We start from the raw sequence: 25794 nt of genomic DNA on the forward strand, positions 1-25794 counted from the left end.
AGATGGCACCATCTTGTTAAGTCATTTTCATTAACCTGTGACAGTAACATGGGTAAACTGGAACACTGACATGAAAAAAATTGTCCCTGGAAAAAAAAAATGCCTTAAGGATATAAAAAAAAAAAAACAGGCCAATAAGAACAGAAATTCCAATACATATTTCTTAATAATGCGTTTTAATAAATTACTGAATTATTTTACAATTTATTAGTTCACCTATACATTTTGTGGTCTTATTTATTTCATATGCATGCAACTGATTTTTGCTTGTTAGTAGATTATGGTAGGGGGTCCAGTCTGAAGAGGGGTCAGATTTAAGCTTTTCTGCCTTTATTCTCCTGTCAAGCGGACAGTGGTGTGTGCGGGCCGGGTGACACAAACACCGTCTCTGAAATGTGAAATAAACCCCCGTTTGCCAAATTATACATCTGTAGATCTAATTGTGTATTTTTTTTAGTTTGACCGAAGCGACAGCCAACATTCAAAAGCAAAAGGCCTCGTTTTCTGCATCCAAGCATCAGACCCAAGGTCCTGTTGCAGCAAGTAATGGTAAAACGCTAATATCAGTTGCAACATCTAAGTAGTAACCTATTAATTGTAACATTATTGAATAGTTTGCGGCTAGTAAAAAAATAAAACACTTGCAGGCGATTACCTCTATTTGCCTTGGAGCACACATAATTTCATTAATTAGCATGTAAAATGGTACAACCAGCAAGAGTAACGTCAAAAGATGTTATTAGGGTTAAATGACGCCAATTAGTAAGCAGAATGAAAAAAATGTCACTTACAATTTCTAATGTCCGAAATGAAAACGGCTAATCCGCGCATTCCATCTCCTTTCGACACAGCCGGCATTTTTGCAGGTTTCTGTCCTCACTCCGGCCTTATCCGCAAAAACGAACTGACGTTGGTCAGCTTCTCACACTGAACTGGAGTGGAAGATGGCCAACTTGACGTGTAGTAGTAGCTTAGCCACTTAGCAGTTCCTGTCGTTTGCTAAAACTTTATGATTGACCGTTAGTTACTAAGCTCACTGTATGCTTGTGGATGGCTAAGTCAAATAGCTTTTGCTAGATTAGCTGGATGGCGGTGGATCAACGAGAAGCACGGTAAATTCACGTTATCCCTGTTAACTGGCTCGTTTCCGCTGGCTATGGCAAGCTATTTCATTCAATCCTTATCTAGCTAGGATTAAAAGCGGCGCGCACAACATATACAGTAAAATTCACCAAAGTTAAAACCACCCACTATTCGGATGTCTCTAAGATGAAAGTAACCAGATGTGTTAATGAGGATAGCGTCCGAGAATACAACGTTAAGTTACTTCGAGTCACGCAGCGTAAAGCTAGCTTAACAGCTAGCTAGCTAGCTGGCTAGCAATATCATTCAAATACTGCAATACATCACCGGTTTACCGAAATAACTCAGTAAAGAGTCTTAATTGCCAACCAGCGATATGGAATTGTAATCCTGCTCTCTTTATCGCGCACTAAATTTGGTAAATAAGATGTCCTGTGTAATGTATGTCCGTTGTAATTCTCCAGGCTCGTGACAGCAGCACCAGCAGCGTGATCGCGCGACGCACTCATGCACGCGTACGCTCCTGTCCTCCGGTCGAGTGCAGCCCGGTGGTGATTGGTGCTGATTGGTTCAGTGTCCAGCTTACAGTGGGGCTGCCACGATATCAGCGCAAACTCACTGCGGCCAAAACCGCCTGTTCAGCTGTGTAGTGATCTACTGTGAACGCCCGACGTCTGAGTACAGACAGAGATATTGGCCTACAAGTGAGGGGCACCACTTGTTAAAGACAACGGGGCGGGAGAAGCCACAAATTCCACCACCTTTTGGCTTTGGACTCAGTGGATGGTCATTTCCTGTTGACATACATCGTCACTACCAGTGATTAGCTGTTGCGGAAATCTCTGCGTGTCTGTTTGTCCTTAAACACATATGCTTTCCAAGGAGGAGAACATGCGTCCTTGTTTGGGTCAGTCGGCGTGTTTGCATAAGAACTGACGACGGATTTTTCTGTGCATGTCTGCATGACATACGGTTACATACATATATGCATGGCAGACATATATATATTATAAATCCATTATAATTTTGTTATCCTGTTCCATAATTTCTCTTTCTTGTTCTATCCCAGCAAACATTGCTCGGACGGTGACGTCGTGTCCCCGGCCAAAAATGGTTCCCGGTCGGACTCCAAAAACAGCAACATGCGCATGAAACTCAAATCATGAAACTCAAGTCAAATGGATGTAGTAGGTATAACAAATACCATTTTGTAGTTGTGGCACATACAAACTGTTTTATAATATGTTCATGAATTCTAAACTTTGAAATAGTTCATTTTTAAAAACGCTATTTAAAATGTGTTTTTGAGAGGAAAGATCGAAGACATGTATAGTAAACAGAGACACTCTTCTTAATTTGCTCAATTCCAGGTACTAATGACCACTTCCCACGTTTTTGTATGTGTCCTATGCAAATAAGGCTTACTACATATATATATATATATATATATATATATATATATATATATATATATATATATTAATAATGTAATATCTGTGAATAATTTTAGAAAAGTTGAGAAAAATGTAGTAAGAAATAAAAAAGAGGGCAGCCAGAGAAAGATCAAGGGGGACATTCACATCCAATGCCAGAGAATATCTCCAACATCTCATCTTTTCTGTTCATTCCCAAGACTGAGAAAGAAAAAAAATTGTTATTAAAAATGTGACTGTTTCCACTCCTTAAAGTCCCCCTCCACTCAAAAATATGTTTTTCTTCTTGTTCCTACAGTTGGATGTTTGAGCTTCACTCTGCAGAATGACGTATGTGCAGAGTTTGATACTGGAAGGCTGTTTTCATATTCATCTGCTGAAAGTGATAAGTTTCTCTGTGCTTATGGAAACCCAATTTTAAGGGGTGTACCCTACAAGCATGCTTTATGACATCACAACTAGTTTGGAAGCTAGTCTTGGTCCAATATTCAATTTATACCAGTGTGATTTGGAAACTCACAAACACTGAGAATGGACATGACAGAAGATGTTTCCTACTTCACTGTAAAGTAGTTAAACCTCTGAAATGAAATATATTTGCATATTTATAGATTCTGGAATTTTTAATGAGGGAGAAGGAGAAGATGTAATTTTAACAATTTTAATAAGATAATTTAACTTTTTTTTGTGGAAAAAACATTTCAGACACTAATTATTAATTAAAGTAAAGTATTTTATATACATGTTAAAACATGTCTGGAGAGAATCTTTAACAATTTTATTGGACAAACAGGATTAGGAGATTTAATCTCTATCCACACTCCGAAGCAGAAGGTGGCGATAATGCTCTTAAAACACTGATTGCCCGCCGCCGTTAAGAGGCAAGAAAAAGCAGAAGCAGCAGCCGATTTAAAGCTGGCTGTGGGCGGAGTAGAGGAAGACTTCTTAGTGGAAGCTCACGCAGCCGGACACAAGATCGAAATGGCGGCGCCAGCAGAGAGGATGGAGGTAAGGTCTTACAATAGGCAATACAATGAACTTTTCTTATGTATCCACTTTTTAAATAACATACACATATGTTCAGTTTTCCAGGAAAGATAGTGTTCATCGCTACAGTCTTATTTTTTTCATAACATACGCATCAGATAGTGATGCATCCATTTTAACTTGAGCTAGCTAAGCTCACTTAGTTGGCGTATGAGCCTTTGCCGTTCTTTCATTTAACGTCACAAATCAGACAGAAGTCAAATTAAACTTTAAACACGTAACCCGTTATGAATTGGCAATATAAATTGATGGCTATCGCTACGGGCTTAAAGTGAATGACGTTATTGGCAGCAGAAACGCAGTTTAGTTGGTGCGACAGCCGGCCGGCGGTGTCTGAGGAGCCTTTCAGACCGCATGGGAACTAACGTGTTAGCTTCCGAGCTAGCGTAGTTAGCTGTTCCAGGCATGGATGCTGCCTCATTCACCCACTGGGTTTACTCTGTCAAAACGTTAGTTTGCTTGCACACCGCCAAGCTTGGTGGAATATCCCTTTGTTGGGTGTTTTGAGTTATTAACGGCATTAACGTTACATTTTCCGACTTTGTTACGTTGTCATTCGTTGTTGGCGGGCTAATCAATAGCATAGCACGTACAGCTTACAGTTAACGCTAACTTACCTGTTAGTTGGCTTTGCTGAGGCCCGGCAAGTATGTTTGGCGAACTTTAATTTTGAGACGTTTGAGGAGTCTGAAATTGAAACGGTGCAAGTTTGGAAATGGTCAGAGGCAATCTCTGAAGAAGGCCAAGATCACATCAGAGTACCATTAACCATGTGCATCCATCCTTTGTGCTGAGGAAAAGCTGGCCCTGTATACTGCTAACTTAAAGATCTCCTCCAGACATGTTTAAAGACATAAAAAAATACTCTGGTTGGAACAATAATGTATGTCTAATATGGGTTTTCCACAAAAACGTATAATTACCACTTTAAAATAACTTGAAATATTTTCTCGTTCTCCCTCCATTTAAAAGTAAGACCATGAATATGCAAATATATTTCATTCAAAAGTTTCACCGTTGGACAAAAGATGTGTCTAAGTTACTTCACTGTAAAGTCCATTCTCTGTATTTTATTATTCTCAACTCTAAAACTCTAGTGTGTGTGAGTGATGTGTGCTGGAATTTCCCTCAGGTAGTATTTCTTCTTATTCTTCGCAGTGGAGGTTTCAAGTTTTCACGTCACACTTGTTTCAAATGAATATTAGAACAGAAGTAGCTTCCAAACTAGTTGTGATGTCACAACATGCTCCTAGGCCCACCCCTATAAGTTTGATCTTCAATGAGCACAGAGAAACTTTCCATTTTCAGCAGATAAATGTGGAAACAGCCCTCCAGTCTCAAACTCTTCACATGAATCAGTCTGCACAGCGAAGCGCAAACATCCAACTGTAAGAACAAGAAGGAAAAACATTTTTCACATTTCTAGCACATTAAAACTATTTGTTTAAGGCAGGTATTTGCGCAAGAGCAAAATTAAAAATCATTCTTGTTGAATAGTGTGCATTTGCCTAAAGAAGATGTAATGAATAATAAGACTTGTACCTACTTGTGTGCAAGAGAGGTTGATGAATTTTAGTGGTTTTTGTTAGAGATGCACCGATACTGATATGCTACCACATAGCTGGATTGTGTATCGGTGACAATGGGCTGATCTGGTATCAGATACCATTATTTTAATAACATTTCAGTAAATTCATATCCAGTGTTTCCCCTATATTTGTTCTGCAAAATTATGTGCACCACTGCTAAAATTTCACATGATCATTGGGCCACTAATGATTTTCACTCACACACTGTGCGAGCACAATAACACCCTACGTTACTGTGGAATTGTTTTGAGTCATCCTACCTCTCCTCATTCTTCAAAGGACATCTATGTGAAGGGTACAGTTAGAAGAGTAGCCTAGCTCTATTAAGGAATAGGACAGTGCATAATGTGTGTGCGTAACAAGTGTTTAGTTGAGCGAGTGCAGAGCGCAAGTGGCCGCAGTTTCTCAAGACCAAGAAAAGACTCGTCTTTTGAAGGGGGTTAGCCCCGAAGTTCGCAACAATGCGTTAGCCTAACTTGACCAGGCCCACTTAAGGTGGACTGACCATTAAGGTGGACCAGCAATTCTCATTTTAGTGTCAATCTCAGCTGCTCTTAAACAGAACAGAGACATTTTTGGCTGCTGAGTGTCTTCCGAGTTTTTGATCAGCCTCCGCCCCAAAACAGTCAACCTAGGGGAAACGCTGATATCTATGTATGTATTTGTTAGGTTTTGTTTTACAAAGTTAGCAAAGCAATGTTTAACTCAAGCCTGATTTTTGCCTAACACATTAAAGATCCCAGTCTCTTCCACACAGTGAGGCATACAGCTTATTAAACACTGGTATCGGATTAGTACTCAGTATCAGACAATACCCAAAGCCCAGGTATCGGTATCAGGACCAAAAAAGTTGGATTAGTGCATCCCTAGTTTTTGTTTAGTGTTTAACGTTAGTTGCTGACAATTTTAGAACTCCATTCTAAATTTAATAGATTTCTTACTCACCAAACAGCTGTTGGTTTCAGTTCATGGCACCAACTTGTTTGGTATGGTTAAACTATCACACTTAAGAGATTATGTGTGTGCGCACATCCCCTTACCATATTTTTAGGTCAGGTGCAGGACAACAAATGAAGTGTCGACACACTGGATTGTAGCTCCCAAACTCCTGAAGACCCAGTGAGGTTGAAACTTTGTCTTTTTCAGTCAGTAATAAAGACTTTGGGTGCATCAATTGCTTTATTGACACTGCTACTTGTCCCTTTTAGATTTGATCAAAGTTGTTTTTTGTCTCATGGTGATGCGGTTGCTGGGAGGGAGTATTTATTCAAAGATGCTCGAAAAGCAGCGATGTGATGGACAACCTAACTACAGATAATCACTGACCACACTTTGATATAATCATGATCAGTGGTAGTGATGGATTGTGTGGCAAGCAAATTTGAAATTAAAAAATGTCAGCAGTAGAGGAGGGAAAATAGGTGGATTAGCACCAGCTGTCAGTAGATTGTGTAGGTGCAGACGAGGTGCTGTTGATTTTTTGAAATGTGACTTTTAGTTTTTTTCCAGTTGCTGCTTGTAGTTGTCAATCTTTTTGGTTTATCCTGTGGAGAGGATGTTCTCCAGTGCTGGACTTTTTGTCAATAGGTCAGATGGTCCCCAGAATATGAAGATGGTCGCTCTGTGGTAAATTAGAATGGCTCATTTCATAGGGTTAGTTTTAGCTTGACCTTTTCTTTAAGGCTGCTATTTGCTGGATCTAGTGTTCTGCCTGTGCCTCTTATGTAAGCCGGAGTTGTCTGCTTTTGTGATGTGTGTAATAGGGATGCAGTGATTCAACTGATTTCATTGTTGTTAACTGTGCTTTACAACATCACGGTTTTGTGGGGCTTTTTGTTTTTCTGGCTGCCATGTCCAAGGATGGCTCGCAGTCACACGTTGTTGCCAGCCAGGGGGAGAAAGTGTGATTCGCACCAGTCCGAGGCCATCACCCAGTTGGTGGGCTGAATGATTGAGACTGACATGCTGCTCTGTACCTCGAGCACGTTATGCCATCGAGAGCTACTGTGATTAAATGTATTGAAAAATACTTTGCCGTGAAGAAGGATGAGCTAAAAGTCAAGCTAGCTTTAACCACTTACTGCTGGACAGCTCTCACAAATGAAAGCTACATCACAACTTTTCTTAAAAATTAACCAGTTAGTTACCAGTTAATGGATGTTGGTCTATAGAAAGCAAACTGGTATTCCTAGTCACTGCTAAAGGATCCAACACCTCGAACTTAATGCCACGTCTGCGAGATCACATCCAGCTATACATGCTCAAGTGACGGTAATACACTAAGTTAAGTAATACACTAAGTTGTACACTACATTAAGTTTTTAAAAAAACAAACAAAGGGCATTAAATACATAAAAGTGTCACTTACAATCAATGAGGTAGCGGTGAGTTGAGAATTGGGCTTTCAGTGTAATGTAAACCAATGACAAAGCAGGAAAAGGATCATTGCACCATTTATAAATGAATGCTCACCAAAACGCCTTGTAATCCCCCCTCAAGAGCTTCAGTGCAACCATTTACATCCTGTTGCTTCCTCTAATCTGTGTTGAGTAAACATTAGGTATGGTAGGTAAATATGCCAGGGTCAAAAGACTAACTTAACATTAGGATCTTATAGACTTCCAGCACTATATGTGATCTAATTAATTGCATTTCAGTGATTAATTACACCTGCATAATAGATGTTCTCAATTTCTTTCTTTCATTTTTGTAAAAACTGCAACAAAAAAATTAACAGACAGGATTTTCTCAGGCCACATGTAAAATCAGATTAAATTATTAAAGTAGATTATTAAAAATGAATTTAAGAAATGGGCATGGATGACAGTTGATGATAAAAACACTTCAGTTTATTACCTGCATTAGTAATATTTTCTCCTAGGGGATCAATAAAGTTCATCTTTATCTTATATTAAATAGTAATAATTACATACTGTATATTAGAATTCAACTAAAGTCATTACTGCAATGTCAAATTGAAGTTCATCTTGGCATGGATTATTTTCATTTTTCTTGTTCATTATTCTTTATTCATATTTCACACGCAACAGATAGGCTCTCATAGTAATCTCTGCAGCTGTCTGCACCGGCCCTGTGCAGGCTCACGTCTCAGCTGCATCTCGCAGGCGTAAAAGCATCCTGGAGCATTCATTATTCATTTTAAAGTCTATCGTCCTCCGTTTTATACGCGTCACTACAGTCGTGTGTATTGGGCTGAGCGCCTCAAACATGCGGATGACCTACGCTCAACACTGTACCTGAACGCCTCCGGTGTAGACACACAGATGGAGCACTCGCTGCTGCTGGTCTGCTGACGTGCTGCTCACGCTAAAATTCCTGTCTAGACACAGTGTAAGACTATGTCTTATGCTCCCTCTTCAAAAAAACAAAACATTATCATGTGATTTTTATCCATCTGTAGTATTGTGGAATAAATTAATGCATAATAATCGTGAAACTGATTTATTTATTTATTTTCTCAGACTATAATCGTACCATCAAAACCTATAATTGTTGCATATCTAGTGTGTAAAAGTATGTTTGTCAGTCACATCTCTGAATTGAGAAAACAATTCTTTGCATCATATCTGATATGGTTACCTAGTTCAGGTTATTGATGGTTTGTTCAGCATTGAGACTTCCAAAGCTAAAACGTATGTTACGCGGGAGCAAAGCTATTTCATTATGTAATTGTGTGTTTCTTTTGTTGAGGTTTCTCAGGGGGAGAGCTCAGCCAAGCCTGCAGCTGAAGATATGACGTCAAAGGACTACTACTTTGACTCATACGCCCACTTTGGCATTCATGAGGTAATTTCTTTTTAAATTCAACAAACTGCAGTTCTTTCTTCTCTTCTTTCATATTTGAATCATAAAAACCTATAAAAGTTTGTCACAAGATCTGAACCATTCTGGTATTCTTGGGCCTTTTTTTTTACTACCACTGTAGGAGATGTTGAAAGATGAGGTTCGCACCCTGACCTACCGCAATTCCATGTTCCACAACAAGCATCTGTTTAAGGATAAGGTGGTACTGGATGTGGGCAGTGGGACAGGAATCCTTTGCATGTTTGCTGCCAAAGCTGGAGCCAAGAAGGTTATAGGGGTAAGTGTTGGGTAGTCTGAGAACCAATCCAGTTGTGTTTTTCTAGGTTGGCTGGACTTAGTTATTTCTTGCAATACTAGTTCCTTGAAAAGTGTGAATGAAAATGTCATTCTGGTTTTGTCTTAATAGATTGAGTGCAGCAGCATCTCGGACTATGCTGTCAAAATTGTCAAGGCCAACAAGCTGGATGATGGTGAGTAAAATCAAATTGTGTGCAAGGAAAAATAAATGCAGGGCAAGTTGATTGGCCAGTCAATCAGTCATGGGTATACAATTTAAGACAAGGGGAGGACATTTCTTTGTTTGATAATGCTAAAAGTAAAAGAAAGAAAGAACAAAGCAGTGACTCAGAGAAATGCTAATTTTATATTTAGCATATTTGTGTAACATATTAACATTACATATCAATAATAAAAGGAAAACAACTAAATGCAAAGGGAACTTCACTGTTGTACATATTGTGTATACAATGAATAAATCACCAAAATTATGGAAAAAAGTTTTTTTGACTGCCAGGCCAGTGACAATATACAAGGGGCCAGTAAAACTCACACGTTCCATTGGACACTGGTGTGGTGGCATATTTACAATTTTAAAATGTTTGGGTCACACAGAGATCGGTTAGTGAGAAAATAAAATGACCTCTTCTTGTGTCTCCAGTTGTGACCATCATCAAGGGGAAGGTGGAGGAGGTGGACCTGCCAGTGGAGGGAGTAGACATCATCATATCAGAGTGGATGGGTTACTGCCTCTTCTATGAGTCCATGCTCAATACGGTCATTTATGCCAGGGACAAATGGCTGGTACGTATGTGCATGTGTCTCTGCCAGTAGGGATGTGAAGTGGGACAAACTGCTGGTTCCAAAAGTACTTTCATCAAAGAACCAGATGTTTTCTAACAGTTCATCTTTCGTACTGATGATTCAACCTGGAGAGTTTCATGTCTATCCAAGCTTTGAAGTGCTCCACTCCCCTTCCCACTTTGCTGCTCTATACCAGGGCTTTCCTTAGGTTTCTGGACGGTTTATGTATTCTGGTTGTGGTGGGAGGGTTGTTGGATTTGGGGGTCCTCGCCCCAAGAGAACTTGATGTTTTTGGACTAAAAACTATGCATTTTCACATAATTTTAGACTATTATTACAGTGTTAATTAAAAAAAACACACAGGTTATATATTTTTCACATTACTCAGACATTAGCAAGAAAAGTGAAACAAACATGCTAACTGATGAAGTAAGCACGATGTCCTGAAGTTATCCTTCACATTTTTGTGAGTGATTGCAGTGTGCGCCATAAGAAAATAATAATCACAAAATAACATTGGTAAAACAGGCCTATAGTGAAGGGATTTGAACAGTGATTTGTTCATCTTCCCATAGTCCAGGGTGTAGCCAGATGTAGGGACGGATATGTTAGGATTTTTATCTTAAATCTTAAAATCTCTTATCTTAGCTTTGAAGCAAGTTTGACATAGTGGCCAAACTGTGTTATTACAACATCACATGATGTACACTGGCCCAAAAAGACTTTTTCCCCATAGACTTACATTGTGAAAGAGATGTCTGTAAATCAGCTGATACATTTTTTTTTTTTTTTTTTTTTTTTTTTTGAGCATCACACCTGTGAAAGACTTGTTTCACTATCAGAATTTGATCCATTCGGTCCGATCACATTTTGAAAGTCTAGAAGAGCTGCACGATTGAATCGTTTGATCTCCATTAAAGTTAGCCGGAGGGCTAACTGGATACAGTGTTCTCCAACACAGTTCTCTTTATACATCCATGGCTGTCGCACAACTGCTCAGAAATGCCATGACTGCTGATAGCTGGTAAAAGTTCTGAATCTTTTTCCCTGCCTCTCGCACTCTAACAGAAGCCAGATGGACTCATTTTCCCAGACAGGGCAACCCTTTACGTCACTGCCATCGAAGACAGGCAGTACAAGGACTACAAAATCCACTGTAAGTACTTTTGTCACCTGACCCAACCTCAGCCTGTGAATGGCACAGGTAGGAGGTTGTCTGTGATGCTGGGGTTTGAAGAAACCTACAGTACTAAGTAGCGTCGAGCTCTATGCTCTGAAAGAGTGCATGTTATCCACTGAACTGACTCTTGTTTGTGCATCTGTCAGGGTGGGAGAACGTGTATGGCTTTGATATGTCATGCATAAAGGAGGTTGCAATTAAGGAACCCCTGGTGGACGTGGTGGACCCTAAGCAGCTGGTCAGCAGTGCCTGTCTCATCAAGGTGGATGAAGTTTTATATTCTGTTTAAATTCCTGAGAAGTTTTCAAATGACCACAATTGTATCTGTTCTTCGTTAAGAGGTGCTGACTCTGGTTGTGTGTTCTGTAAAAGTTTGAAATTGATCATCTTTGGTCTGACATCATGAATGTTTTTGTATTTGTCTAGGAGGTGGACATCTACACAGTGAAGGCAGAGGACCTGACCTTCACTTCACCGTTCTGCCTGCAGGTGAAGAGGAATGACTACATCCATGCTCTGGTCACCTACTTCAACATCGAGTTCACCCGCTGTCACAAGAGGACCGGCTTCTCCACCAGTCAGTCTGCTATAACTCAAAATACACCTGTCGTCTTTACAGTCTGTGTGGACTGACAGTCCACACTTTTATTGACCACTTATCAGGATTGATTTCTTAACCTGTCCACATTAGACCTTAACCTGTCTACATTAGACCTCAACCTGTCCACATTAGACCTCAACCTGTCCACATTAGACCTCAACCTGTCCACATTAGACCTCAACCTGTCCACATTAGACCTCAACCTGTCTACATTAGACCTTAACCTGTCTACTTGGTGACACAATAAACCCCCCACGTCTGTCCATCTTTTGTGTGGATTACATTACTCTTATTGGTTTTTTTACTCACAAAGATTTTATTGCACTTACAGTAACGCAACGAGTGTAGTTAGTGGTCATCAAGTCGACCTGGTTCACTCTCTCGTGCTATTTAGTTTCATGTTGTGAGTTCTCTCAGCTTTACTGCCTACATCCTAAAACTGCATAGCACCACATTATGAGCATCTGATAGAATTGAACATTTTGAAAAATGAGTATTGATACAGTCTTAATTTCTTTTAGAAATCCTTGCATATAAAAACACTTTTGTAAACATTTAGTGTCTGTGGTGGAGTTTTGTTTTGGACTTTAACTTAGTTAAAATCTAATTCTTTCATTTATTCTAACAGCAGACTGCATGAATGAACACTTTTCCTCCCCTCAGGCCCAGAATCTCCCTACACCCACTGGAAGCAGACGGTCTTCTACTTGGATGATTACCTGACTGTCAAGACTGGTGAGGAGATCTTCGGCACCATCAGCATGAAGCCAAACGTGAAGAACAATGTAAGCAGAACCGAGCTCCACCTTTCAAAACAGTTCTTCATACTCGCTGTGCTTTGATTTAAACGATGTATTTTTGTGTTGTCATCTCTCCATTTGGTTGCTGTGTGCATCCAGTCTGACTTGTTGCTTTGTTGGTTTGCAGAGAGACCTGGACTTCACCGTAGACATTGACTTCAAGGGTCAGCTGTGTGAGATGTCGAAGACATCAGAGTACAGGATGCGTTAGAGGCCTCTCTCCCTTCCTGTGTTAGTTTGTCTTTAGTAGGGGACAGATTATACAGTTTGCCTGGGAGTCTGTACAAAAGTTAAATACTCCCCCGCAGCAACATTTTAAAGTCATCTTCTTTTTTTTTTGTCATTCTTCAAATGTTAACAGTATTTAAAAGATTTTCACATCCTTGAATTGGCGTGGTGATTCATTGTGCAGTAGTCACTCAACGAAATGTTTGTGTACAATGTCCTCTTGGGTTTTGCTGTTGGGTTCTTGTCCTTTGCATGTGCAAGATCCATATAGACACAAACACAACAGCCCTGCTGACATTTCTGCATAGTATTACTGTTCAGTCACTTAGGCCCTCTGTATGGTCATGACATGACCCATCTACTGGTCTCCCCTGTCTTTTTCTTTTTGATTCTATTGAAGCTGTAGGCATGTGGGTTTTCAGTTTTCTGTAAACTCTAGAAACCCTGCCTCCTCCACCTGTGTACCAGTAAATAGAAACCATATGTAACTGACAAGAAAGCTGTCCTTCAGACATCTTCTCTGAAACCCACCTTAGGACCTGCTCAGACTAAAATAGTCATCTATTCATAAAAATAGTAAGAAAAAGGGGTCCATGTGTTGGTGCGGATGCTGGGTTCCAGGTACCCATGAGAAGACCAAGTACAAAACCAGGAAGATAGCTGGAGGTTTATTAAGATTCCGAGGTACATCAGGTCATACTCTGTAAAGGTATCAAAGCAGCATCTAGATACTTGCGACTTGCACCATAGAATTAGGAAAATAATGCACAGTACACACTACAAGGTATTATGCCAGGAATGTGTCTGCTGAATAACAGACTGTGCTGCAACAAAAGTTAAGCTTGTTTTTAAATGGCACTAAATACAAAATAAACCCAAACTAATCAGCTGTGTTCAAAGTTTAGTCGCTGCCCAAACAAAAGGCCACAAATAGGAAGGTCGTCTAGTATATCATGAAACTTCAATATTGATCCAAATTGATGGATATTGCAGAATTGGAGTTCTATGCTGTCAAACCTGAGAGTCACTATTAGCATCATGACAACAGAATGCTTGTTGTTCAACGGTCCCATCATGATGACTGTAGGTAATAATAAATTGGACTTAAGCTGCAGGAGCTCTGGTCATGAGATGCTGCATGCATGCATGCAGACAGCACACATTCTACAGTTGATTCCAAACATAACCAGAGGTGGGCTGCTGCAATCCTGCTGCTGTTTATTGGGCCCGTGTCGTGTGTGTGTGATAGCCAGGCTGTAGTCATTGTGCACCAGCTGTCTGTTATTTTTATTTTCATCAGGTCACACCGTTTTGAGAAAATCATACTTCAGCATCCTAAGTGTATCTTCAGTGTTTTCATAATGTACATGTTAATTACTGCTGGACCTGAAGAAAAAGATGGCCTGACAGGACCAGATCCTGAGGCCAGGTTCCAGCTGGCTCCACGGCTCTGTCTGCTGTCCTGGAGCCCATGTGTGTCTGAGCAAAGTCTTGATACGTGTGTGTCTGACGCTGCTTGATCAATCTGAACAGTAGTAACCATGTTGTCACACTGCAGACAGCTCTGACTTACCATTTTGGTTTTTCCTCTTTTGTATTTTGTTTTTGTCTGCTGTTTTTTTTTTTTTTTTTTTTTTTTTAATAAAACTAATAAACTGTAAATGAAACTTCTTTTGCATTGGCTACAAAGTCTTTTGAGCTGTGTGTTATTCTCCCAACATCATCTTTCTGTGAGTATTCTCACCATACAGTTTCTTAACTTTTCATTGCCTCATTGAGTTGTACACCACCGTGATATCAAAGAATACATTTTCTGATACATATACAATCAAAACAAAAAAACCCATTTCATTGACTGTGTGAGCCACAGCGCCTATGAAAAGTGTCCTTTTAAGTGTTCTTTAATTCCACATTGAAACTGAATCTGATTAGTATGCAAACAATAATTTATCATGAAAACACAGTGACATCATTGACTGCACAAGTACTCTCCCCTTTAAGTCAATATCCAGTAAGCACCAGACTCTAGTCTGCTGTCTGTGTGACAATGAGTCACTTGAAGTCCACTTACTGATTTTGTGGGCCTTCAATGCATCTTTACAGTGAGGGGAGCTGTTGCAGGTGTGTCTGATGTGTATGCTCATGTCTTTGGTAGGTGAAGACTGAGATGTGGTTGAAAACTCCAATAAAAGCCAATAAGTGACCCTTGAATTGCAATATTTTTGTCACACAACATATGCTTTTTTTATGTGTTTCCAGCAATTTCACTGCTATTCCACACAAACTAGTCATTTGTCATCCGATTTGAGCCAGTCTCATACCAAATCACTGAGAAAAAAAGCCCAACCATTTGGACACTGCAGTTTGAACACCCACTCTTACTTTGGACTGTTGTGTAGAGGTCATGGTATCTGAATGAACAGCTATTTCCAAGATGTGCCACAGATTGTGGATTGGCTTGAGGTCTGGGCTTCCTATATAGCAGGTATGTTGTCACTGTGATAAAAAGAGCAGTGCTTAGTTAGAACTGTGAGTTATTGAATGTGTCCCACTTTTTACATTGTCTGACAAATGCAGGATTGACTCACAAGTTGACCAGAGGATTTAAAGGACTAGTCAGACATTTTTGGGAAAATACACTTGTTTTCCGTCCTATCCACGTTTATTTGAGATCAATATCAACTTCATCTCTTGTGTTTAAGTACAAATATTGTGCTGGGACTTGAAGCAGGGAAAACTGCTCTACTAGCTCCATCACAGGTTAAAAAAACTCCACCAAACTCCACATCAAAATTGTCTCACTAATAAATGTTCTTAAATATTGAAACAAAAGTCATTGTGGTTTAAGGAGTCAGTGTTTGTTGCTAGTTTTGCTGGGTACAGTGACAGTACCTATACACATCTCAAAGGTCCTGCTATAGGTGGCACACTGTCATAACTGAACAAAACCCTGGTGACTTGTACATGTGTTGGTGACAAGCTCGCTAGTTTAAAAACTATGACAGCTATTATTTCCTGCTTCCAGTCTGTAATCTATGTTAGGTAAATTTTCATCATTGGTTAATCTCTGTTAGTTTTTTTTTGATGAATCATTTGGTCTATAAATTGTCAGAAAGTAATTACAAATATCCATTACAGTTTCCCATAGTCCAAGGTGACATCTTTCAGTTTGTAAGAGTATAAAACAGAGGAAAGCAGAAAACCCTCACATGTAAGAAGCTGGATAATAGAGAGAATATTTGGTATTTTTGATTGATAAATGACTTAAAGCCTCATATAAGCTTCACATCAACTTTTAAATGCATTTTTGCACTAAATGACTGTATGAACACACTGTGGATTTTGGCCTCCATCACTTACATTGAAAGCACATTTGAAGGATCTTTTAATATTCAGTATGAACAGTAGGAATGATTACAGCGAGGAAAACCTCTTTCACTGTTCATATGGACACCTGACTGTTGTTTTAAAACAGACTTGAAAGAAATACGAACCTGTCCTTTAAACAAGAACATTTCCCAACATGTCAGTGATCCTTCAGGTAAATCTGACATCAACATTTATAGACGTATACTGTCTTATTCAACAGGGCAAATGGTCTCTACTGTACCATGTACCTGTGTCAAGGATGTGTTCAATAGATATGAACGTGTTTTTGAATCATTTTGTTTAGACTTTGTATTTCAGTGTAATATATTTTCTAGTTTTTAAGGAATGTCCTAGTTTAGCTGAGTTAAACACATGGCTGTCATGTTAGTAGTGTTCCAGCTCTTTTACATGTGGCTAGACTTTATATGTTTACATAGTCCTTTAGATTTTTTATGGTAATTAAGTAACACATCAAATTAAAATGTAAGACTAAGAAAATGAAAGTAAATTAGAAAACATGTTTTCCCTCTGACCTGGTATGAAGTGTATCTGTATCTGTGAGCATCTTCTTTAGTTTCAGCTGCATTACAAGTCCATCATGTTGGTTAAGATCTGGTATCACATTTCCTGTCATTGTCAAGTTAATGACTTTATAATAACCTTAATCCTGAACCCCTATGAGGAAATCTGTAAATACTTCCTCCCACATTGCAATGAAATTTGTGACGTAGAGAGAACTATGTTCCTAATTTCTCTGAAATGAAATGAAGATCACCTACTATATATATATATATATATATATATATATATATATATATATATATATATATATATGCAGGGTGGTGGGTTTGGGCAGAACACCTTTGAATGGTAGCTCATCTATCTTGGGGTGCTGAGTGTCCCAGTATTGCTCTTCATATTCATTCTGGTACTTGCAGAAATGAGATTTGTGCAAGGACAATCATCCATAAGTTATGCACGCAGGAGGCAGCTGCTGTGTTCATTTTGTCCATAGCTCTCCTGTGAGCCTTCTTTAGACTAAATACAGAGTTCTAAACAAGTTCTGGCATGTGATCTGTTTCATTGTACCTATGTCCCCTGGTGACAATAAATGAAAATAACCATCTAAACTCAACTATGAACTACTTGTTTCACTGGAGCTGGGAGGGCAACACTGGAAACCAGATACACTTTGGTGAAACTCTTCAACCCATAGTATGAAAAATGTCACTAAATACAAAGTTCACGTTTGTGGTACACTGTTTAAATCCAGGGTTACAGCCAGAATTTTAGAAATACTGAAGTCATGTGTCCTAGTTCCCCCAGCATAACCCCACCTCCCTCAAAGTCCGATTGATCACATCTAATCATAGTGTAATAGTTCTGCATTATTAACATGAGGGAAAAAGTCTTGTCCTGTTTGTGTTTGTATGTGTTCAACTGTAAATTCTTCTACCTACACAATGATATAAATTCTATTTCAAAGCTTTTCCCACAATGGCAGATATATGATTATAATAGAGAAATACAAAGTCCCTTTATTTTAATTAATTTGTTTGGCCTAAAACTGTCTGTCTGTAAAATTAGAATCAGCCTTCATATCACCACAAGTAGTTCATGTGTAATTACAGAATGTAGCAGCTTCACTCTACTCCTGGAGTAATATTCTGCCCAGTGATAGCTGTGTATATGTTAGTTTGGGATATTTAGATTAAAATGCATTCAGGAATATGCATCATGTAAGCAAAGTACAAAGTGAAATGATAGATGGTTGAAGCCATATCATCAAGCCAAGACCCCCTCTACAAGGTAAAAATACATTGAAGGCCTGAAGGGTCTTATTATTTCAGTTTATATTGTGCTCAAGTGTGCATATTAACAAATATGCAGTTATTCAAATGACCACAAACGAATTCCCAACTTGGTCCCTATGGGCCCATGAGGGTGGAGATCTGTGGCAGTTGTCTTGTTGACTTGCTGCAGTTTCCCCAGAACAAGATGGAGAACATGATATCTGTGTCCTATATGGTAGCTCTGGCCCTAGCTACATGGTTGCAGTTGAAGCCTTCATTATTTACCAAACAATGATGATGCTGCCAAACAAAGGAAATGAATGAAAAATTAATTAAAGTGAAAATTTAATTCAATTAGTATCGAGGTGTCAGTAAAACAAACTTTTACACACTCCAAAAATTTACAAAGAAAACTATCTTTAAAGAGCAACTTTATATGAAGACTTTAATAGCAGATGTTGTCTTTAATAGAGATGTTGCACTAATCTTCATGGGTTTTGATTCTGTTGGACCACATGCAATCATGATATCACACTATGAATAGTTGGGTGTGAGTGTGCTGTGGCCGCAGCTCCTAATGTAGGATCCACATTGAAACTTTGAACCAGTAGATGGCAGCAGAAACACACATTTTATCTTAGGCTCACTCCAGGAGTCTTCATGGATCACTTTGACTTGCACAGATTCTTACTTATAGACAAATAGTCAATACTCATCTGCATGTAAGGTCTGCTGATTTTGTTGATCCTTTGACTTTACCTCTACCACCACCATGAGGTTGACAATTGTAGATTTAAGTGTGAATAGTTTTAATTTATTTTGAATATTCAAATAAAACATGTGTTATTTTACCTTGAATACACAAATGAAGATCTGGCCCACTTTATTTCCCATAAGAGGCCTGATTGTTTTCTCATTTCATATTGAGATGTAAGGGTGGTGAATAGTGTGGTTTACATTCAATATGCAATAACTTGTTGTGGTTTTCCTTCCAGCATCCAAACTTACCTTACTTGAAATCTGTAAATGAACTGATATATTAATTAAGTTCAAGTTCCAATGTTGTGTAAAATTTTCAAGTATTGAACATTTGAATTTACAACAGTACCATAAACTGAAAACAGAACCTGGACACCACCAAGCAGGCCAAGAGGTCTGACCAAGGGACACATTGTAGACACTGGCCTAAGCTGAAAGAGCCACACTATTACCAAACCCAAGAATTCAAGCTTTTAACTGGACCACTAGGGTTCCAAACCAGCTGGCAAGAATAGCATAATATCCCTGCAAACACCACTGTTTGTGTGGTGTAAGTGACCTGTCTGATGTGATGAATGTGTGTGGCAACACGGCTATGATTACCCATAGACCTTCTTCACAGCAGACACTTTGATTTGTCATAGTAGTGAAAAGCACAGTTGCAACTGAGAACATTAACAATGACTCATTTCCATTCAAGTGTCCAAGGAAGCCATACTGGTGAACCATTATGCACTATACCTGGGTCATAAATTTTGAAAAAGTGGGATTCAACCAGCATCAAAGTTATTAATTACAACCATGCTTTTCCTGCTTTGAACAAACTCAGATCTTTTTTGCACTCAGGTTTTTGATGCACCCATACCCCTTAGATATTGTCTTCTTTGATTTTAGCTTTATTTATATAGATGGAATGACAAATACATTTGAACTTGATGTCTCCACAGAGCAAAAAAGCTTGTCAGTCTCAAAGATTTTCAACAGGTGGGACTGAAAACACTAGCGGCCCATTACTTGTTTAGTTCCCAGATGGCATCATACAGCATGGAATTGTCTCCGTCTCCAGGATAGTCACAGCCCTCTGGCTTACTGCAAACAGAAATAGCAGGAAGCAGGTTTCCTGAGTTATCCAACGACTGCTTCCTGTACTGTCTTTTTAATCTCCCATTGTTGCCTTCAAGGCCACTGATAGGCTAACACACACACACACATAAACAGCGTAGAGAGAGGACAAACATATATACAGAATAGGCTCAGTGAACTTTTCATTGGGATGGAAGGGATATAGGGGTTAAAGTTGTAAACATTAATGACTGTTACTTCCCACACAGAAAATAATACTGAGCTAGACCACAATGTTCCTTTCAAATACATATTCACAGTTCATATCAAGATTAAAACAATAATTCTGTATTGACTTTAATGAGTGAAGGTTTGTGTGGAACTGAATGCACTCTATTATACCACACTAATATTGTAGTCAAGTAAATTAACTACAAATCCAAGGCTTGAAGTCTCCAACTCCCAAATGTCTTCCAAGTCTTACTGTGAATCCCAAAAGTCTAAAAATCCACTCAGAGTCACTTGTGCCAGTTGGAGGGAAGGTGTGACAGTTTGAGCTGTTCTGTCAGACCAAAACCACTCACAGCATCCAATGTGTGTTTTTTTGTTTCCATCATTCAAATATTAGAAGTCTTGGTAGTGACTCATCTTGTGTCATTACCAACACCAAACCAACATCGAAGGTGTGATAATGTGTTAGTGTGCATTTCCTTGATTCATGTGTTGCATAATTGGAGTAAATCTGTGAGATACAGAGTTGCACAGAAGGAAGAATGTGTTTTATTTGTGACTTCCTAGTGTTAAGGAAATGACTTCAGCGTCCTCAGGGGAGGACCCATCATGCTTTCAGCCCAGACTGTCCACTTTAATCTTCTCTGTGCAGGGACCTGTTTCATGAAGTATATTCAACTAACTCAGCTTCTCTATCTGGTTGCACTAAACTCAACATTGTTGATTTTGGATAACTGGTCTCACAAAACTGCATACCAACATGATAAGTAGCCTGGAATGTCCAGCTGATATATAGGTCATCTTTTACAACCAGAGTGGGACACTGCTTGGACTGTAAACATTTCCTGTATTTACAGTATAACTGTTCTACATGCAAAGCAAAGTCTTTCTACTGGTTTGTAGTGACATCACTCTGTGCTTTGTTGTACTTGTCACTGTAATGTGAATTTAGGATTTTGTCCACAGTGATATCCTGTAGAATAGCAACTCAACGTTTTCCTCACAGATTGGTCAGGAGGTGGTTCTTTTGAGTGTTTTGAGCCGTAATCCTGAACAAAACCAGCTCCTTGCAGGTTTGGCTTGTTTTGTAATTAAAAAAAAAACTGGAAACAAGACAGAGCAGATCCAGAAGAGCCTCTAACACTTTGCAGCTGCATTCAAGTCAGACACCCAGGGGCCTGTCTCTTGGAACTGTATTAGTGGGTCAAAGGACAGGTTTACAATTTTTTAACTCTGTCTTAAAAGAACAGTCAGGTCCTAAATGAACAGTGAAACATGTAAAAGTACAATGTTTCCCTGTGAAATGTATAGATATAGTATAGTGTAAGATATCATAAAATGGAGACACTCAAGTAAAGTACAAGCTCCAAAAAGCTGCATTTGTCACTCTTCAATCAAAAATGTGTTTTGCTCATTGTTCATTCATGGATGTTTGAGCTTTACTGTGCAGTATGACGTATGTGCAGAGTTTGACACTAGAAGCAGTTTTTCACATACATCTGTTGAAAGTGGAAAGTTTCTCTGTGCTCACAGAAAATCTCAGTTTAAAGCGTGTACTTACAAGCATGATTTTGTGACATCACAATTAGTTTGGAACCCATCATAGTACAGTATGCAACTTACACAAGTGTGATGTGGAAACTTGAAGCCTCCAGCGCACAAACACTGAGAATGAACTTTACAGTGAAGTAGGAGACATCTGGTGTCCAGCTGAAAAGCTTTAGAAATTTAAAATATGTACATATTCAGAGATTCTTTTACATGAGGGAGAAGGTTTAAGAATTTTTAAGAAAACTTACTTGAACTTTCTTGTGGAAAAAACAAATCAGACACATTATTATTCCAAGCAAAGTATTTTATTTAAAACATGTCTGGAGGGGATCTTTAAATAGAATACTCGAGTACTCGAATTGTACTTAATTACTTTCCACCCCTGGCTGCTTTTCAGAAAGAAAGATGATCATAACAGTCACTTCAAACACAGGCTCTGGCTAAAGAGTCCCTGACTCATTGAGCCCTAGGGCTTGTGTGCAGTTAGGCTGCTCAGTAATTCATTCACAGGGTAATATTAATGAGTCATGGCAACATTACAACTATAAAACTATTTGTGGAATCACCACTGTTGGTACCTGCATGTGGGGCAGAGACCTCCTGTCAGGTGGGAGAGCCTGACGGACTACAGCAGGCTGGGGGCGGGGCTGCAGGATGCACAGCTGTGCCGGAGCTCTGTGATCAGACTACACGGCTGCAGCGCAGGATGAAGAATCTGGAGAAAGAGAGGGACGGAGGAGGTGGAAAATCTGATAGTAAGAAAGAGAAGGATCAGGTAGGCGATGTGTGCTTAACGATGAATCTGTAGACAGCAAATCTGTGTAGAACATTGACCCGTTTGATTGGTGGTGGATGTGTGAATAGTGGTGAGATCGTGGATATGTTTTGCTCAGTTGGGTGAATACAGGGGGAAATAAAAATAGGTGAAACTTTAATTTGGTCATTAGCGGGGGATATGATGCTGGTGTTGGTGCTGTGCAGTTAAAGCTTGTGAGAGCGGGATGCCTCAGGCTGTCAGTGCTGGTATGAGGATATGTGTGAGGGGTCCAGACTGGCTGAATCAGTCCAAGTTTCTCTCATTGTATCTGACTGTCCTCACTCAAATGAGAAAAACTTACTGTTTGTTTCATATCATTTCTGAATAGGTAGAAGTTTTTTTAAAAAAAACCCATAAGCCTGTACAACGGCACAGGTTGACAGTCCGTGTTTCAGAAGTCGTGAGTGGATCTACCAGAACCCATAATACAATATCGGAATATTCATGTTTTATAATGCCGTGTATAGGACGGTTACATCAATAATGTTTGCAGACACAAGCCTGCAGCCTATTGGACTTTCCTTTCTACTTTTACTAGTAGATGTCCTAGTGAAAACACACTGCTGCATGTTATTATAGAAACAGGAACTGGAGGAACAGCCCAGACAGGAGCTCTAACCCCCAGGCGGACACGTCGATTATGGTACTTCTTGAAATTGAGTGGCTACATATGCTGGTGAATAGTTTCAGACCTCAATAGAGTGCTTATTTGCTACATGTAGGATGATATTACCACACGCTCTAATGGGCAATTTGAATATAATTGAAATGATCATATATTCAATTAAAAAACTCTCAATGAATCCAAAGTGAGTCTGGGTTAGTATTAATAATTAGTTCAGTATACTGTAGATTGATGTCTTGTATTGGTAAGTGCTTCCATGGAATTGCATAAATGAGTATTGAGAATAACTACAATGAATCCACATATATACACACACAGGCATAGCAGGAACATCGTTATCAATATATGTATATATTATATGCATATATTATCAATACAGATAATATATGAAATTGATATATATATATGATATGTGAGATGTATGCAAAATCACACATTAAATAATCAAACTGATAACTTTTAATGACTAATTTTGTTAGATTTAATTACAGCTTACTTAGAGTGATCCTTTTGAACATTTGTAAAACAATAACATTGTAATGAATATTATGACAATATATGATTTTCTGAAATTTGAGAAATGATCGTATCTGTTTGTTCCCAAGCCCTATTTTTGTTGTTCTTCAAGTCATCTGTGTGTGGTTTGTTGTATGTGAAGGGATGATTAGTCCCAGCTGGCCTCTGCTTAAAGCTCATGTTTTCGTAACAACAAATCAAGCCAGGCATCTCTACAAAGGAGCTTTAGCTTTCTCCAGGAAATTCCTCAAAAATTCCAACAAAAAGTTGTAGAGAAAGTGTAGAAAAAGAATACCAAATATGTTTCCGTTCATCTTTGTGCTGATTAAAACACAGCAGTGATGGTCAGTCACAAAGTTATTATGTGTGTTGCAACAGCAGCTGCACTGTGATTGATCTTCATCAAATGTTGGTTGTATTTGTTAGGTGTGGGCTATGTTTCAGATGAACAAATTATCATGGAAACATGTGTTTACTCTGCTCATGTGCACAAAGCTGACTGATAAAGAAAAGAAGGTGACAGCAATATACTGAGAGAGCAGAGACAGAGGAGAGATATCCTCTCTGTATGGTGTCACACTGAGGAGTCATGTAGTGTACATGACTCCTCAGTGTGACACCACTCTCGCTTTGCAAATCTGCAAACTGAATTGGATTTGCAGTGAAGTTTAAACACTGTAAGTCTGCACTAAAATATGATGTTGTTTTAATATCTCACTGATAATCATACATATGTATTGCAATCAACATTCAAATTGTAAATGTTAACACATGAGGCTCAACATTTACACCAGGCTTTATTCAACAATGAAACTGCTTGTGCAGATACAATAGGAAGCTATTACTTTACTATGACTGTTGGGAATGATAACTTCACTCATCATCATCACGGACTGTCACATCATTTAATGGAGGTCACATAATGCTTTCAGCGTACCCTGACGTACATACATACAGAAGAAGCAGTATAGGTACAAGTAGCTGGAATCTGTCAATCTGGGGATCAAATGTGATAATTCTGCTTTTGAGCATAGATACAACTAATCTGTCTGTGTGTGATTTGACATAGAAAACTATAGGTGTGAGTGATTTGACGCAGTTTGACGCTCAGACAAATTCGGGAAAGTCCTCCCCACCAATCTTAAAACGTTTGTTCGCTGAGATTCAAACTTTATTTTTATTTCTGCCTTGTACTAATAAACCTGATTTGCATTATGTTGATGTGATTAGTGATAAAACTGGTAACCATAAAAGAAAAAATTCTGGCTTTTGAAAATATTGCAGGGATTCATGCAACATCATTCTCCTTTTCCTGGAGTTGATGCACCTGTTCCATCAATTGAATTGCGATGATGCAACTGTTCTGTGAATTCTGTGAATTAATGGAGCTGTTCTGTGTACTCATTCATCAGCTCCCACTGCTTTGTATTTATATATAGGCCTCCGTTATTCCTTCATACACACTAACAGTTACAATGTTATATATGGGCACATGAAACAACTACACCAAGTACAGGTGATAGCATATCTTTCATTGATTGGAAGTGTTTACTTTTTACTGCTCCTCTTACCTCCAGTTTTCCAGACTAAAGACACAACTCACCTTAAAGCATTCTCAGTGCTATTTCCTTCATTATAGAATGATTTGCTAGAAACAATTAGTCCTTTGGCAAGTAAAACTCCCCTCTCCACACCGTATTAGTAGAATGCTGAGATCAGACCGCATGATATCAGCCTGGTGCAACAGATGCAGTTTTTATCCTGTGTAGCTTGTCATAGTGGAAGACACAGCATCTGGGACGCCACACAATGTCCCAACAAAAAGACTAGCGTGTCAAAATTTTCTTTTGCTCACCAAGTTTGACAACTTCAATGTTGTGTTCTGTGACTGCCAACAGGAGCCCAAAATGCTCTCTAACTGTAGACATGGAGATGGGAAAGATAAAGGATGTTTTATTTCATTTTAGTAAACCTGTAATCATTTAACCATTACGCCATGTTATAAAAATTATGATTGCACTGTGTATGAGTGTTACTATTTTATCTAGATCATGATGAATTGTTCCTGTCTTGTACTGCAACTCTGCAACACCAGCAGACTTATCAGCTCAGGATAAAGGAAGTTCAGTATTATATTTGGAAAGAGGAAGATGTAGAAAATAAAATTCATTGGAGAAAGGGTGAGACACCAGAAGCCATCTGACC

The 25794-nt window shown here is 38.9% G+C and overlaps 3 protein-coding genes across 7 annotated transcripts in view; 2 read left to right on the forward strand and 1 right to left on the reverse strand.

Annotated features, from left to right (window-relative positions):
* The window catches only part of ap2a1 (adaptor related protein complex 2 subunit alpha 1), a 29415-nt gene extending 27741 nt beyond the window's left edge, over positions 1–1674 (reverse strand). For 2 of the 4 annotated variants that reach the window (XM_067616064.1, XM_067616063.1), the window contains exon 1: positions 792–1673. In XM_067616064.1, the coding sequence (XP_067472165.1) occupies positions 792–858 (67 nt within the window). In that variant the 5' untranslated portion in view covers positions 859–1673. Of the gene's footprint in view, positions 1–791 lie in introns of all 4 variants that reach the window. The other 2 variants (XM_067616065.1, XM_067616062.1) reach the window with 2 other exon arrangements.
* Positions 1675–3355: 1681 nt separating this feature from the next.
* Positions 3356–13026, forward strand: prmt1 (protein arginine methyltransferase 1). Of its 2 annotated transcripts, none has more exons than XM_067616067.1 (10): positions 3356–3524; positions 8873–8959; positions 9099–9254; positions 9384–9447; positions 9915–10057; positions 11126–11213; positions 11384–11499; positions 11664–11814; positions 12502–12623; positions 12766–13026. In XM_067616067.1, the coding sequence occupies exons 1-10, from the start codon at positions 3498–3500 to the stop codon at positions 12847–12849; spliced, it is 1038 nt and encodes a 345-aa protein (XP_067472168.1). In that variant the 5' UTR covers positions 3356–3497; the 3' UTR covers positions 12850–13026. The 2 variants fall into 2 exon arrangements, with proteins under 2 accessions (XP_067472168.1, XP_067472167.1); XM_067616066.1 differs by having other exon boundaries at positions 3357–3524; positions 8864–8959.
* A 9250-nt stretch (positions 13027–22276) lies between these two features.
* The window catches only part of trpm4a (transient receptor potential cation channel, subfamily M, member 4a), a 39938-nt gene continuing 36420 nt past the window's right edge, over positions 22277–25794 (forward strand). The window contains exon 1 of the mRNA XM_067616294.1: positions 22277–22406. Coding sequence (XP_067472395.1) covers positions 22338–22406 — 69 coding nt within the window. The 5' untranslated portion in view covers positions 22277–22337. The remainder of the gene's footprint in view (positions 22407–25794) is intronic.

This window comes from Thunnus thynnus, chromosome 17 (assembly GCF_963924715.1).
Source record: "Thunnus thynnus chromosome 17, fThuThy2.1, whole genome shotgun sequence".
NCBI classification, from domain to species: Eukaryota; Metazoa; Chordata; class Actinopteri; order Scombriformes; family Scombridae; genus Thunnus; species Thunnus thynnus.